Below are 16331 nucleotides of genomic sequence, written 5' to 3' on the forward strand. Positions count from 1 at the left end.
CGCTCATGCTCACTGAGGGTGTGTGAACCCGGCGTTAATCAAAATCGTAATTGAAATAACATTTTGATTAATCGCCCAGCCCTTGCTGTGTGTATAGTAAACTTATTCTTCACTATGTATTGAGAGCGGGATTCATTGAATAAATTTATAAGTCATTCTAGCTTCCATGAATGTTTATTTTGTTCATATTTACACTTAGTACAGAAAACTATACTTTTGATTGGAAGGTGTTAGACACGAGATAATATCTGCTTTCTTGCCATTCAGCTTAGAAGCGATTCTCCTAATGCCTTTTTTGCAGAGTTGTGTCCTGATGACTAAATCATCAAAGCTTTTGGCTCCTTAGCAACAGTGAATGCTGCTTTTGGCCTGACATGCCCAGGCCACTCCCCCCATGCAGAGGGGCTGGTCCGGGATAGGGCAACCAGTAGCCGTCCCCTGTAAAGTTAGCCTTGAGGCTTTGCAATGGGGTTCAGTAAAGGCCCAGGCTGGAACTTGAACAGTCCTGTACGAGTATAGGCGTGTTTCAGGATGAGACAGCCCAAAAGTGTGCTGTCAGCAGCTTGAACTGTGCCAGATTCCTATGAGACAGACTACATTGCTGCAAGCCAGGAGTGTTATTGAAGGAGGAATTGCTGCATTTGATGGGAATTTTGGAGCAGGAAGGTTAGTGTTGGCAGTCTTCACATATGCACACAAACAGAGCAGCCAGTGCATTTAGTCTGGTGTAGTGTTTACCACTAATGGGATTGATCCTGAGACATGGAACTGTGAGTGCTGCAAGAGTCTGAATGGGATGGTGCTGAATTGATATTGTGCTTTCCCTGGTAAGGCTCTTTACTTTGATTTGTATTATTTCGTTTTTTGAAGAGATTTTCAATGACATGCTATCTGGAATAAGAAGAATTGCTAGGTTACAAACTTCCTTTATAGATCCTTGGTCAAATGTGTCCTGTCACAACTTCTATGTCATAGGCATTTGATTCTTGAGAGATTTGGTGTTTACCTTTGTTTTATTTGACTTCAATGTAAAATATAGGTTTGTTTGTTTTGCCATATGCCATTTGTGTTATGCCATAAACATATTAAGCATTTTATGTCCCCGCCATGGCAGGTTTCTGTGTAACTAAACATTTTTCCAGACAAGATTCCGCTGAATAGTCAGGCTACTTTAACGAGCAAGAAATAATTAATCACCCATTGTATTTCTCTACTGCTTTTTATACGTTGGACTTTTTATGTGAGTCCAACGTATCAATTTTATGTCCTTTAAAGGTTAAATAAGAGAAATCTATCAATAATTCTCCAGGCAGTGGTAATATATTAACAGAGGGATTCTTGTTTCTTTATTGTCCAGCCCTTGCATGAGCAGTCAGACTCTAAATGACTAAGCACAATGCAGGTTCCAAAGGTAACCTTTCACTCAGTCAGCAAACCAAGGAAGGAATTCAAACTCTGCTTTTGAAATTGAATCCTAGAGAAATGTAGAGCTTTTACATTTCAACAAACTTGTAATCATATTTTATCATTACACCTGGCATAAGATTGATTAACTTAATTAAGAAATTAGCTGCCAGTTGATGATTTAATAGTTTGACTGAAAACTGGCAATTAATATATTTGGTTATATCTTTGAGAGTGTGATTATTACTGCAAGTGATATCTGAAATCAAATCAACGCTCCTTTTAAGAATTTAAGATTCAGCATAATCATTGATGGATTTTTTACTTCTCTTTACTTTTAAAGGCCAAGTTTTCATAATCATTACAAATCAGAATTAGCTGATGATGAATATCTATTGGTCATTGAGTGCTGTTCATTCATGCAAATTCCAAATGAGAATTTCTGGACATTTTTGTACGATCACGCTTAACAAATAGGTTGTTTTTATTTGATTATATGTGACGTAATAAAATTAAACTAATAAAGTTGCTAAACATGAGGAGGATGATCCCTCTTCTAGAATGTGTTATAATTTGAGCCTGTAATTTAAAGCAACGCCCTACAGTCACCCAGTCACAAGGCCTGTTTACCTGGTGGCAGATCACAGTTCTATCATTTAGCACCAACAGAAACAACTCTTAGCTAAGCCATGTAAAAATAGGGTTATAAATTGTGTACATTTTGCTCCACAATCTCAGCGTTCTGTCAATAGTTCCACATTTAACGTGGCATGTCAGTTACTGATTATTCACATAATGTTAATGTAGTGGTTTTGTTGTTTCAAAAGACTGTCTGCAGCAGAGAGATTGTTTCTGCATCTGCATAAACTGGCCTCTCTCCTCATTGTGCTTGACAGAAGTGCATTAGTGCATGCAAGGCCTTTCCCTTAAAGTATGTCATGCCTCTTCCACTACTGTGGAGTATTGCAGTGATGTTAAGTTGAGGCGACAGATCCAAACAATAACTGATGAGAGATTCCAAGTCGGGTAGTCTGGTCCAAAGAAATGTATTAAAGCAACAGTTCACCCAAAAATGGAAACCAGTTTGACTTTCCTCCTCCTGTGGAACACAGAAGGTACTAAATTTTTTTAAATGTTTTGGTTTACCTTTATAATGTTTTCAAAGTCACTTCACTTCACACTTATTCACACTCACAGTATGGCAAGTAAATATTATTATACTCTATATAATGCTAATATATAAAAATCACGCAGATATGGGTCAGGAGCTTCATTTAATTTTCACATCAGCCATCAGAATGGGGAACAAATGTGATCTCAGTGATTTTGACCGTGGCATGATTTTTGGTTCCAGATGGGCTGGTTTGAGTGTTTCTGTATCTGCTAATCTCCTGGGAGTTTCATGCACAACAGTGTCTAGAAATTACTCAGAAAGGTGTCAGAAAAAAACATCCAGAGAGTGGAAGTGTAGATTAGAGAGGTCAACAGAGAATAGCCAGACTGTTTCGAGTAGGCAGAAACGCTACGGTAACTAATATAACTTCTCTGTACAATTGAGCAAAATAGCACCTCAGAATGCACAACATGTCAAACCTTGAGGCGAATGGGCTACAATAGCAGAAGACCATGTCGGGTTCCACTTCTGTCAACCAAGAACAGAAAGCAGGCTCACCAAAACTGAACCATTAAAAGACTGGAAAAACATAGCCTGGTCTGATGAATCTGGATTTCTGCTGAGGTACTCAGATGGTAGGCCCACTGCAGCCTCTGCTTTCTGTTCTTGGCTGACAGAAGTGGAACCCGACATGGTCTTCTGCTGTTGTAGCCCATTCGCCTCAAGGTTTGACATGTTGTGCATTCTGAGGTGCTATTTTGCTCACTACAATTATACAGAGGGATTATCAGAGTTGCTATAGCTTTCTGTCAGTTTGAACCAATTTGGCCATTCTCTGTTGAACTTTCCATCTGCAGAACTTCCACGTACTGGAGGTTTTTTGTTTTTGGCATCACTCCAAGTAAACTCTAGAGAATGTAGTGTGTGAAAAAAACAGGAGATCAGCAGTTATAGAAATACTGGCACCAACAATCATGCCATAGTCGGAATCACTGAAATCAAAACTAATTTCCCCATTCTGATGGTTGATGTGAATATGCTATATGCGAATATTAGATAATGTGACATAATCACATTAAGATGGAGGTGTACAGGTGTACCTAATAAAGTTATCTCTCTGTCGCACCACCATCCGCAGTCTGCCTTTATCACTCTTGGAGGCTTGACAAGCCTGATAAGGGGCTGGGTGTGTAAAATCACAACCCGGTCCCGCCCTATATATATCTGTCACATTATGATATATATATAGATTATAGAGTGCATCTGTTTTCTTTAAAACCTGTAATAACCTGAAGAGGCTGTAATGGTCATTGTGATAGATGTCATAAATCTGTGTGGCACATTTTTTCCTGCACAGTTTTTGAGTGTATATCCACAGAAAGTCCTCTGTGTTTGAAAAAAGGGCTTGTCTGCTGGGCTGTAATCTTACCATAACAGAGCTACAGCTGTCCCTTCTAAGTACAACAAGGTGTTTTCATTTGCACCCAGAACTGCTTAACTAAATATGTTTAGTCCCACTATCCCCTTACCAGTCTCCATCTGACTGATAATTTGTCTTAAACTCACAGCATGTTACATTCAGGCTACTAGAGTGCTCAGTTTCAGTAGTAACTTTCATTAATTGCCCTTTGAATAGACTAGATGCTCCTTCTCTGGTTACACTTTACTTACACTTAGTTTATAATTTGCTAACTTTTTGTTAACACCCTACCAAATACCAAGGATAATAATTGAAAGGTAATCTTTGGTCTCTTTGGGTTTCTCCCAAAAATAAACCATATTTTTGTTATATTAGTTACTAAGAATTTTCTAACAACCTTTTTTTTTTTTTACATTTATCATATTAAAACATTGTAAAACAAATGTTTTATTTCCACAATAAGAGGAGCTGGAAATTGATAACCTATGAGTAGCTGCTTTAATTTTTAATGGTGATTCTCAATAACATATAAAGAATTAAACAGGGTATCAAGTTCTCATGACTCAAAGTAACTGGTTAATGGATTATACAACATCTACACAAAGAGGATCATAATACTTATTTTGCAACCACCAACATCACAATAGGGTTCACAAATTGTTAGTGGCTGGGATGTGGTGTTGCTCTGTAGGTAATAGGCTTGTATCCCCTCTTTCAGATCTAGTGTCCATCCATCCATCCATCTTCAACCGCTTATCCGAAGTCGGGTCGCGGGGGCAGCTGCTCCAGCAGGGGGCCCCAAACTTCCCTATCCCGAGCCACATTAACCAGCTCTGACTGGGGGACCCCGAGGCGTTCCCAGGCCAGTTTGGAGATGTAATCTCTCCACCTAATCCTGGGTCTTCCCCGAGGCCTCCTCCCAGCTGGACGTGCCTGAAACACCTCCCTAGGGAGGCGGCCAGGGGGCATCCTTACCAGATGCCCAAACCACCTCAACTGACTCCTTTCGACGCAAAGGAGCAGCGGCTCTACTCCGAGCTCCTCACGGATGACTGAGCTCCTCACCCTATCTCTAAGGGAGAAGCCCGCCACCCTTCTGAGGAAGCCCATTTCGGCCACTTGTACTCGTGACCTAGTTCTTTCGGTCATGACCCAGCCTTCATGACCATAGGTGAGGGTAGGAACAAAAATTGACCGGTAGATCGAGAGCTTTGCCTTTCGGCTCAGCTCTCTTTTCGTGACAACGGTGCGATAGAGCGAGTGCAATTCTGTCCCCGCTGCCCCGATTCTCCGGCCAACCTCCCGCTCCATTGTCCCCTCACTCGTGAACAAGACCCCGAGGTACTTGAACTCCTTCACTTGGGGCAATACCTCCTTCCCTACCTGGAGTACGCACTGGTTTCAGCTCTAGTGTGTAATTTTTAAATCAGTGTTGACTTAAGCCCTTATTAATTAAAGATTTGGGAGAATATTAAATGTGCAACCTTTATAGCACAAGCAAAAAAGGTCTGAGCTGATCTACTAACAAAGTATTCTAAGATTAATAGCATGTCTTGGCAATTTTTGCAGGTTTCTGGAAATGAAAAATAATTTAGAGGCATGCCTTCAAATGTGCAAAAGGCCAGTGTCGATGAAAATGAAATAAATTGCACCGCAAAGCAATTTATCAAGCCTAAATGTCATTTCAGAAATGGAAACTACAAGAGCAAATTAATACAAATGAAAGGCAGGTTCTAATCTGATTTGCGCTGTGCATAATGCTGTGGAAAAACGATAGGTTACTTATTCTGCAACCCCAGATCTCTGAAACATCAAGTGGAGAGATCCACCTATTGGAGTAACCCTTGCTGAAGCATCCAATTGCACCAAGTCTGGCTTGATGGACAGAAGCACGTGTCCAGTGCCACTGTAAGGCCCTGCCCTTACCTGATGGGACAAAGCAACTGTGTACGCTACTTTTCTCAGTAACCATATTCGCTTCTCATGTAGAAAGCTTGGTGGATCTCCCCACTTAATGTTTCAGAGAACTGGGGTTACAGAATAGGTAACCTACGTGAGATATGGACAACCCCCATTTGCCCTCACTTCACATTAAGGTGCTGTCAGCCAGATGGATGGTCTCCTCATAAAGACGGTGCCTGACACATCCTATATAATAAAAGCAGGCTGTAAAACCCATCAACACTGCAAAATGGGTTAAAGGGTCATGCATTACAGTATGCTTAGTGTGTAACCTATAAGGTATAATGTACATTATACAAGGTTGTGGCAAGGGGGGGCATGGTCATGTGTCGGTCTGCGGAAGAGAGATAGAGTGAGGCTCGTCACCTGATTCACAATGATCTTTTGATGTCTCTCGTTATAGTGATGGCGGAGGGAGACTTAAGAGCCACGCCACAGCATCAGAGGGAGAGAGAGAGACCCGAGAGCACAGCAGCCAGAGTGCGCTACTGTATATACGTGTTTAAGTTTTTTTATAATGATGGTTACAGTCGTTTCAAGGAAAAATACATTGAAAATAAAGAACTGACCTTGAACTTGCTTTGTTGTCTCCTGACTCCTCCATTGCCCGAACTAAAGACTTTATTACAAAGGGCAAGGGCTATATGGGTGAATCTATTATGGGTTTGAATGCCTGAATGCACTACTGGGGTTCTGGCAACATCAAGTCAGTGGTACCTGACAAAAGTGTGGGGAGAAGTCCAACATGCAGCTGAACCATTGTCCTGCAGTGTGACCCCCTGAAACAGGGCATAGGATACAGCAATGCCTCTCATAGAATGGCCCCCAATGCCTGATGGAGGCTGTTGAGCTATATACCAAAGATGTTGCTTCCACAAGCCAATTGGAAAGGCATTGTTGTGAAATAGATTTACCCTTGTTGGGGGAAGCCCATAAAACAAAGAGCTGGTCTCCCTTCCTGATAACCTCAGTCCTACGCATATATTCTGTATATATATATATGGAACACAAAGGACATAAAGCATTCAGCTTCTCATCCTTCACAGCAGAGAAGGGGTGGGTGGAAAGCGTTGAGCACTAATACCTCAATTCTGAATTTAGGGAAGCACTTAGACTCAATCCAGCCTTTATTTCTAAGATAGATTTCTCCATTGCTGAGGAAAATGTTGAACAGAGAGTGCATGCAGATCACTGACACGCTTGGCTGATGCCAGTGCCAGGAGCATAGCTGTCTTGAATGACAATAACTTTCTTCAAGGGCTCAAAAGGCTGCTATGATGAGGCTTCCAGCACCATGGAGAGGTCCCACTAAGAAACAAGTATTTTAGTAACTTTCAATGAAAGGTGAGTACCCTTCATGTATCTATGAATGAGAAGAAGTTGCCCCACTACTGCGTCATTGAAGCCATATTGGCATGCATAAATAGCTGCCAGGTAAACCGTAAAGGAATAGTTCACCCAAAAATGAAAATTTGCTGATAATTTACTCACCCTCAGACCATCCATGATGTATCTGAGTTTCTTTCTTCATCAAAAATATTATTTCATCTGAAATAAAGGATGGTTATTTACTGCAGTAATTTTTTTTTTTATTATTATTTGGAAGAGATTATTTATTTTTTTTTTTTATATATTCTTTTGAAATTGGACCATTTTGATTTGCTTGGTCTCTGATCTGCGCAAGTTTCTATTCTCAATGACGTGCTTCCTGCCTCCTCCACGTGAAGCATGACCTTACCATCAGGCTGACGTCATCCCTCTCATGAGCGTGCGTTACAGAGATGTAAAGAAGCAAACATTTGTAGTTAAAAAGTATATAAGTTTTGTTTTGTTTCTAAAAATAACCAATCATTTGGGTTCAGAAGAACTTTATTTGTCGACAGGAGTCATGTGGATTATTTTGATGCACCCTAAATATGCATTTTGGACAGTCAAAACATTTAGTACATTCACTTGCATTGTTTAAAGGAGGCCTGAAATAAAATCCATGGTAGAAAATTATTTCTCTTTGTCCAAAAGTATGTCGCCGTCTGAATGCTGATATGACACCAAATGGTGTTTTTGGCGTTTGTTGCACCATTTCTCAAATTCCAGCCACTTACAATCATACAATGACCTCATGGATGAGGACCTGATATTTTGTGGTCAGGTTGGACATCTCACTGGCCAACCCCATAGCGCCACCCTGTCTGGGTGAGGATGGTATATTTCTCTGTTCGCCTAAGACAAGAGGTCTGTGCCCAGAGGGCATGGCTGGTTGCTATAAGAATGAGTGTCAAGCTCTGCTCCCTCACTCTGGCTAGAGTGGAAAAAATCAAGCTGAGGGGGAAAGGTATAGAGCAGCACATTGGAAGCATCCTTGTCCCTTAGCGATAAGAACATAGGATAGTGGGCATTTTCATGTGAGGCGAAGTGGTTCTGTAACAGCTGTGGCGTATTATTTAAGTCTGTAGATTTGACTGCTCCCAGCAGCTAAGCAATTTTCATAAATACATTTGATTGAAAAAGACGTGATAAAATGTGCTCACCGAAAAGTTTCTGTTTCAGGTTTTGGAGAGCAGTGTAACTGAAATATACCCAGAAAAGCTTAAACATGCCCTCTGCTGTCTGGAACTGGACCATAGATCACTTAAAGACAGATGATTCTGTTGCACACACCGCTGAGTGTTGTTAAACTCACCGCTGTGTTTTACACATAGAGTGCTCTGATTTTTTTGTCAAATCTGTCAGAAGACCAGATAAAAGTGATTGGCAGGCTGTATCGAATCACCCCTGGATTGTTAAATAGAAGGGATTTTACCATATAATAAACATATTTAAATTAATATATTTCATATTGAATAAAAATAAAATGGTATTTAGTGAGTACAGTACGTAAGTGTGCGTACACTTGGTTCAAGTTCCAAAAGCAAAAGCCTATTTTGTGTCCAAAATATTTGCATATGTAGTTATCACTTACAAATTGGCCATGATATGCACATGCAATTGCTTAAACATATTAGCACCCTTTATTTGGGATCTTTGGAAATCAGAGCCTAGCAGTATTGTTTGGAATTTCTGCACATTTATGTTTGTAACTTATATTTTTCAGGAACATCTGAATGGGCTTCAATACATAATCCTGTGCTCAAACTGGCGAGAAGATTGAATCTTTCTAAAACAAGAGTTCTGATGTGAAAATAACTCACAGCGGCAGGGGCTTGGAGACCACACTTGGAGCCATGAATCTTACTTTCTCTGTTGAGGACAAAAACGGAAATAACTTAATTTACTACTTTACAAGGATTCCCCTGGTTCAGTGAGACGTTCTAGCTGCTTAAGTGGTGGCAGTTCAGACAGTCCTCCTGATGTTGAAATGGAGGACTGTATAAGTGATCCCACTTCTGGGGAAAACCTAAAAATAAGGAAAACCATCGCCAGCACCACCTTAACTTGCACCGATAATGGAAAAACTTCCTCAAAGGAAGTGGTGAATTCAAGTGGCACAATTATTGCTGACCTTGTAAAGTCAAAGATTAACAATTGGAATCAGAATATGTCACTCTTAAAAGTGGACACTAAAACTAGTGATGTAGGAGCGACTGATTTTAAAGAAAGTGTCAGTGTTGAGACCAATGACAGGTGCTCAGAATCCTCTCCTGTCTGTGGAGAACGAGAGTTGTCTGAGGTGGACTCCAGCGAGCCATCACAGCGTGGCTCCAATGAGAATTGCTGCTCTGTGAGCTCTGGTGAGATGGTGATGGGGAGCAACAGTTTTGTCTTGCAAGAGACTGACCAACCACTAAGCATTTCTTTGCTTGGGGAGTCCAAGACCTCCTTGGATATTTCATCTGATTTTGGCATGGTGTTGGGTATGTTACCTGATGTTTGTGAGGGCCTTTGTGAAGATTATTCAGCCAAGGTGCCTGAGGGAGACCCAGAGAATCAGGGCTTGGAGCATACCTTTCTCCAACCAAACAATCATACCATTCTCATAGATGGGGATTTCTTTCAAATGCCTTTAGGTCTCTCTTACTGTCAAAGAGAAACAGAGGATAAGACCTTGCACCTGGGCTCTGAGCAAACTGAATTTGTGACACCTGTTCATCATCACAATATTCAAAAGTTGTCATGCAACACTGACAGATCGAACCACTCAACTCCAGCAGAGGGGAAGAAGTTGCTCCTCACAGCTTCTGAGGATTTAGACATATGTGGCAATGCTCAAACTTCCACTAAAGTGCAGTCTGTAAGTAATAAGACATTTTTCCTCCCATCTCTCTCTGAATCACTTCTCAACAAAGATGAAGGTGATTCAGTGAGCCCAATGGCTCAAGTCATCAATAGGCACCAAGGAAGTGCCTCTCAGAAGTCCAAAACACCCTTGGTGGCAGCAAGAAAAAGTGGTAAAGTAGAAATTAAAAGATTTCCCAAGCCTAACTTCAGTAATATAAAGTCTAAAATCCTGTCTCGTGCCACTAACCCCTTCAAGACATCAAGTGTACCAGTCTCAAAGGCATCATCAAGCTCTGTTCCTCAAGCTAATGAAAATCAGACCGTGGGCCACTCTGCTCAGTGCAAGTCATCTCCGAAGTCTACCTCTGCTGCAGTAAGCCACAATGCTGCTACACCAGCCCAAAGTGTAAAGAGTTCCAGTGCAGCTAAAAGAACACGATCATCCACCTGCCAAGAAAGTGGTCCGGCCTCAAAGTCTCGAGCTTGCCGTTGGCCTAAAAGTGTTACCTCTTTCAAATCAAGTAAAGATGGGTCACAAGAAAATAATTCACAGGTCAATAGGACCTTGAACAACCTTGCTACACCACAAATTCTATCTAAAGGAGATTCTCAGAGTCTTGGTGGAAAGATTAAACCTGCAGATGGTCATGCCTCCTCTAAAGAAGATAATCAGGGGAAAGAGTCACTGAAGGGTCATGGGAAAAATCTGAAAATCAGTCTGTTTGTAAGTATGTTTTCAATTATAGCTTTATATAATGCTGGAAATTGTCTTTTGGATCATTTTAAATTTCATGACCTCACAGTTAATAGAGTTTGTGCACTTTGTAAGAGATACAATTTTTTGTTTTTTGTTCAGAGAACTAAAATTCCAAGGCTTCCTCTACTATTCTAATACTACAGTATATATTGCTATTCCCTAGGCAACCTGTTCATGCATGAAATCAACATGCTTCTGAAAGGTCATGTACCCTGAAATCAACCACATTCAGCCGAATTGCTGAAAAGCTTAGTCCTCCATCAGACATTTTTCATCAATTCCAGCATGAACATGTTTCTCTCTAGCACTACTGATAAGCATGTTACTTGAGCAACATCCAAGACACAAGTTCTGGTCCCATAGTAACCAGACAATAGTCATATTCACATAAACAATATTGAGCGTGATTCAGAGGTTGCATTTTCACTCTAAAATTACATTTCTACTCTACTGATGGTTAGGTTTAGGGTTGGGTTTGTGTTAGGATTAGGAAAATACTTTGGATTAGAATTACTGTGAGTGCACCTTTAATGTGCGCTGCGCTCATTAAACCGTTAACACTTTTCTTTTTTTATTTACAATTTTTAAATTTTTTAAATTTCTCCCCAATTTGGAATTCCCAATTCTTAATGTGCTGTAAGTCCTCATGGTGGTGTAGTGACTCAATCCGGGTGGCGGTGTACAAATCTCTGTTGCCTCCACATCTGAGACCATTAATTCGCACATTTTATCATGTGGCTTGCTGAGCGTGTTACCTCTGAGACCTAGCGCGTGTGGACACTTTATGCTATTCTCTGCGGCATCCATGCACAACTCACCACGTGCCCCACCGAGAGCAAGAACCACATTATAGCGACCGCGAGGAGATTAACTCAATTTGACTCAACCCACCCTAGCAACTGGGCCAATTGGTTGCTTAGGAAGACTGACTGGAGTCACTCAGCACGCCCTGAATTCTAACTTGTGACTCCAGGTGTGGTTGTCAGCATCTTTACTTGCTGAGATACCCAGGCCCCTGTTTAACACTTCTCTTAAAGAGACAGAACAAATTGTGTGCTTGTTTTTCATATCAATGTAAACTCAATGTAAATAACACAAGTGCATATAAAAACATTCAACAGAATGTAGTAAATGTAATAAATGTGTAAATACATAAATATTTTAAAGTACAATCATACATTATTAAATATTTTACATAACTTCAAAAAACACTGTAAATATGAAATAATTTCACAAATACAGATATTTAACAAATATATGCATGGGTTTGATATAGCAGCACTTACATTATTATTTTTATAATATAATTATACATTTTATTTTCATTAGGTTCCAACATTTCAATATGTATAAAATATCAGTGACAACAGCTTGTATAATTAAATATGCAATTTCATGACATTATATAAATTGATAGAATGTGAAATTTGTACATTTGTACAAAAGCTAAAATGTGATTATAAGGATAAAACGTGAAATATGAAAATAAAATGTACAATCTTACATATTATATTGCGCAAAATCATATATATGAATAGAAATTTACTGTGTGTGGTGTGTGTGTGTGTGTAATATATATATATATGATGCCCCCTCTGTTTTCTTAAAATCTTTTTTAGTTTTCAGTTGCATCATGATTACATATAGTCAAAATTCTGGCAAGTAAAAATACAACTTTTCTAGCCAATAGCGATTAATTCTCCAACATGTCCGTAGAGAGTTGACTGTATGTCATGTATGCAATTTCAGGACATCAGATATTTTTAAATAAATAAATTATTATTTTTAAAAAGCTAAAATTTGAAAAATTATATATATATATATATATATATATATATATATATATATATACAGGTGAAACTCGAAAAATTAGAATATCGTGCAAAAGTTCATTAATTTCAGTAATTCAACTTAAAAGGTGAAACTAATATATTATATAGACTCATTACAAGCAAAGTAAGATATTTCAAGCCTTTATTTGATATAATTTTGATGATTATGGCTTACAGCTTATGAAAACCCCAAATTCAGAATCTCAGAAAATTAGAATATTACATGAAATCAATAAAAAAAGGATTTTAAATACAGAAATGTCGGCCCTCTGAAAAGTATAATCATGCATATGTACTCAGTACTTGGTTTGGGCCCCTTTTGCATTAATTACTGCCTCAATGCGGCGTGGCATGGATGCTATCAGCCTGTGGCACTGCTGAGGTGTTATGGAAGACCAAGATGCTTCAATAGCGGCCTTCAGCTCTTCTGCATTGTTTGGTCTCATGTCTCTCATCTTTCTCTTGGCAATGCCCCATAGATTCTCTATGGGGTTCAGGTCAAGCGAGTTTGCTGGCCAATCAAGCACAGTAATACCATGGTCATTGAACCAGGTTTTGGTACTTTTGGCAGTGTGGGCAGGTGCCAAGTCCTGCTGGAAAATGAAGTCAGCATCTCCATAAAGCTTGTCTGCTGAAGGAAGCATGAAGTGCTCTAAAATGTCCCGGTAGAGCGACTGCGTTGACTCTGGACTTAATAAAGCACAGTGGACCAACACCAGCCGATGACATGGCTCCCCAAACCAACACAGACTGTGGAAACTTCACACTGGACTTCAAGCATCTTGGATTGTGTGCCTCTCCATTCTTCCTCCAGACTCTGGGACCTTGGTTTCCAAATGAGATGCAAAATTTGCTCTCATCAGAAAAGAGGACTTTGGACCACTGAGCAACAGACCAGTTCTTTTTTCTTTAGCCCAGGTAAGACGTTTGACATTTGAAGCCCATGTCCAGGACCCGTCTGTGTGTGGTGGCTCTTGATGCAGTAACTCCAGCCTCAGTCCACTCCTTGTGAAGCTCCCCACACATTTGAATGGCCTTTTCCTGACAATCCTCTCCAGGCTACGGTCATCCCTGCTGCTTGTGCACCTTTTTCTTCCACACTTTTCCCTTCCACTTAACTTTCTATTAATGTGCTTTGATACAGCACTTTGAGAACATCCAACTTCTTTTGCAATTACCTTTTGAGGCTTTCCCTCCTTGTGGAGGGTGTCAATGATGGTTTTCTGCACAACTGTCAGGTCAGCAGTCTTCCCCATGATTGTGAATTCAACTGAACCAGACTGAGAGACCATTTAAAGGCTCAGGAACCCTTTGCAGGTGTTTAGCTGATTAGAGTGTGACACTTTGAGCCTACAATACTGAACCTTTTCACAATATTCTAATTTTCTGAGATTCTGAATTTGGGGTTTTCATAAGCTGTAAGCCATAGTCATCAAAATTATATCAAATAAAGGCTTGAAATATCTTACTTTGCTTGTAATGAGTCTATATAATATATTAGTTTCACCTTTTAAGTTGAATTACTGAAATTAATGAACTTTTGCACGATATTCTAATTTTTCGAGTTTCACCTGTATATATATATATATATATATATATATATATATATATATATAATGATAAAATACATTTGTAAAATTTATATTTCTCTAATTTACCAAGTTAGAAGGTCCCCAGTTTAAAAGCATTAGCTGAAATATAATTTATTTTATACTGTATGTGAACAAAATGGACATTATAGATGAAATATGCTCAAATGAACTGGAATTGAAAGCGTGCACATCTAAATCAAACCATGATATTGTGATATATTGAATCGTGATATATGTATCTTGATGTATCACGTTATATCGAATCGTGACATGTGTATTGCTATGTATCTTATCGTGAGGAGTCTGGTGATACCCAGCACTAGTGTAACTGCCATTTTAATTACTGCTGCAAGAGCGCAGAATGCTGAAAATATGCTCCATGTGCACACATAACATCATGTTTACAGATCTGGAGAGAGGAAGGGAAAAAACTTGGCTGTGACTTCAGAGATCCCATGGGGATTGTATTACAATAGCTACTCACATCTCGAGTCTGCTTAAGTTTGAACGGTGATCCCACTCTTCAGCTCTTTTGTGGTAAATGCAGTTGTGAGCATGGAAAGTGCAGGCTTGCAGGCCATGCATGGGAGCAAGTTGCTGACAGGGAAATTCTCTTGCAGGCAGGATCTTCCAGGCCGGCTACAGCAGCATGCGAGCAGAGTAGAGTAAGGCTTGGCCCTCAGCCGTCCCAAGCCAGGACAGGAGGTACCTCTGCTGCTCTCGATCCAGCTGCAAACCTTCAGCCACCACACTCAACTGTGTCTAAGCTCAAATCTGGTACTGCAGGAAAAAATGGCAGCCATACCACTGACATGCCTTCTCCCAGAAACAGACTGAGCACACCTGAGGGTAAGGAAAGATATTTTACTCTGCAGTTTGCTCTTTCTCTCCTGTTTATGTCTGTTTTCCCTTTTGTGGAGTCTGAGTGAGGGCAGGTTGTAGATGCACGTAATTAATTATCTTTCTAATGATCTTTAAGTAGTTTGGACTAATTTGTTTTCTGTGGTTAATGTTATGTGCTATAGAGCCATTCCTGTCAATCTTTTATTAGTGAAAATGTACACTCACCGGCCACTTTATTAGGTACACCTGTACATCTACTTATTCATGCGATTATCTAATCAGCCAATCGTGAGGCAGCAGTGAAATGTTTAAAATCATGAGTGGTCAGGAGCTTCAGTTAATATACACATCAACCATCATAATTGGGAAAAAATGTGATCTCAGTGATTTTGACCATGGCATGATTCTTGTTGCCAGACGGGTTGGTTTGAGTACCTCCTCGGATTTTCAGGTGCAACAGTCTCTAGAGTAGGGCTGGAACAATAAGTTGACGTTATTGACAATGTCGACATAACAAATTAGCAACAGAATTTTTTGTTGTCGAATAGTCGTTTGAAGTCATTTAACATAACATGAGATCATACGAAACTCTAATGATGGCATGCAAGAGAAGCACTGCAGCTCGCACCTGAATGAGGAGAGGAAGAAATCAGCTCACTGTCCAGATGCACTTTAAACTTTCACAGCTCCAGATGATGTAGATTGCAGTGTATGAGGGAATTATACAAAAATACCAAATAAGTAAATACAGTAATGTTATCTGAGAATGTTGAATATAATATAACAAATATAAATATTTTAAATCCTGTAAAAAAAAGATTTATTCACCTGAGAAGCAGCATGTAAGATATTTAGACTTGCTTTTAGAGAATAGATCTTGAATATAAGTATATTTTGTCTTTACTGCACTCGCCAAAGTATAACCAAGTGAAAAAATACACTTATATACAAAATACACTTATGTTTTTGGAATTTTGGGAAACAAAACAAAAACAATAATAATGATAATTTTTAATAGTATTTTTTGAAGTGAACTTTTTACTGAAATAAACTAAATAATTGTTTTTTCCTTCAAATCAGTGAATGTCATTTAGAGGAATTTTTAAAAGATGATTTTGTCTGCTTTATTGTTAGCAAGCATGTTTAAAACAGCCTTTTAAGTCAGGCACAAGCTGAATAATTGGTTAGGAGC

General features: G+C 39.5%; 1 protein-coding gene across 3 annotated transcripts in view; it reads left to right on the plus strand.

Moving 5' to 3' along the window:
* Nucleotides 1-500: 500 nt before the first annotated feature.
* Nucleotides 501-16331, plus strand: part of LOC127617221 (microtubule-associated tumor suppressor 1 homolog) — a 57090-nt gene continuing 41259 nt past the window's right edge. For 2 of the 3 annotated variants that reach the window (XM_052089155.1, XM_052089157.1), the window contains exons 1-3: nucleotides 501-666; nucleotides 8992-10839; nucleotides 14917-15145. In XM_052089155.1, the coding sequence (XP_051945115.1) occupies nucleotides 9256-10839; nucleotides 14917-15145 (1813 nt within the window). In that variant the 5' untranslated portion in view covers nucleotides 501-666; nucleotides 8992-9255. Of the gene's footprint in view, nucleotides 828-8991; nucleotides 10840-14916; nucleotides 15146-16331 lie in introns of all 3 variants that reach the window. The other variant, XM_052089156.1, reaches the window with a different exon arrangement.

Source organism: Xyrauchen texanus, chromosome 23 (assembly GCF_025860055.1).
Source record: "Xyrauchen texanus isolate HMW12.3.18 chromosome 23, RBS_HiC_50CHRs, whole genome shotgun sequence".
NCBI classification, from domain to species: domain Eukaryota; kingdom Metazoa; phylum Chordata; class Actinopteri; order Cypriniformes; family Catostomidae; genus Xyrauchen; species Xyrauchen texanus.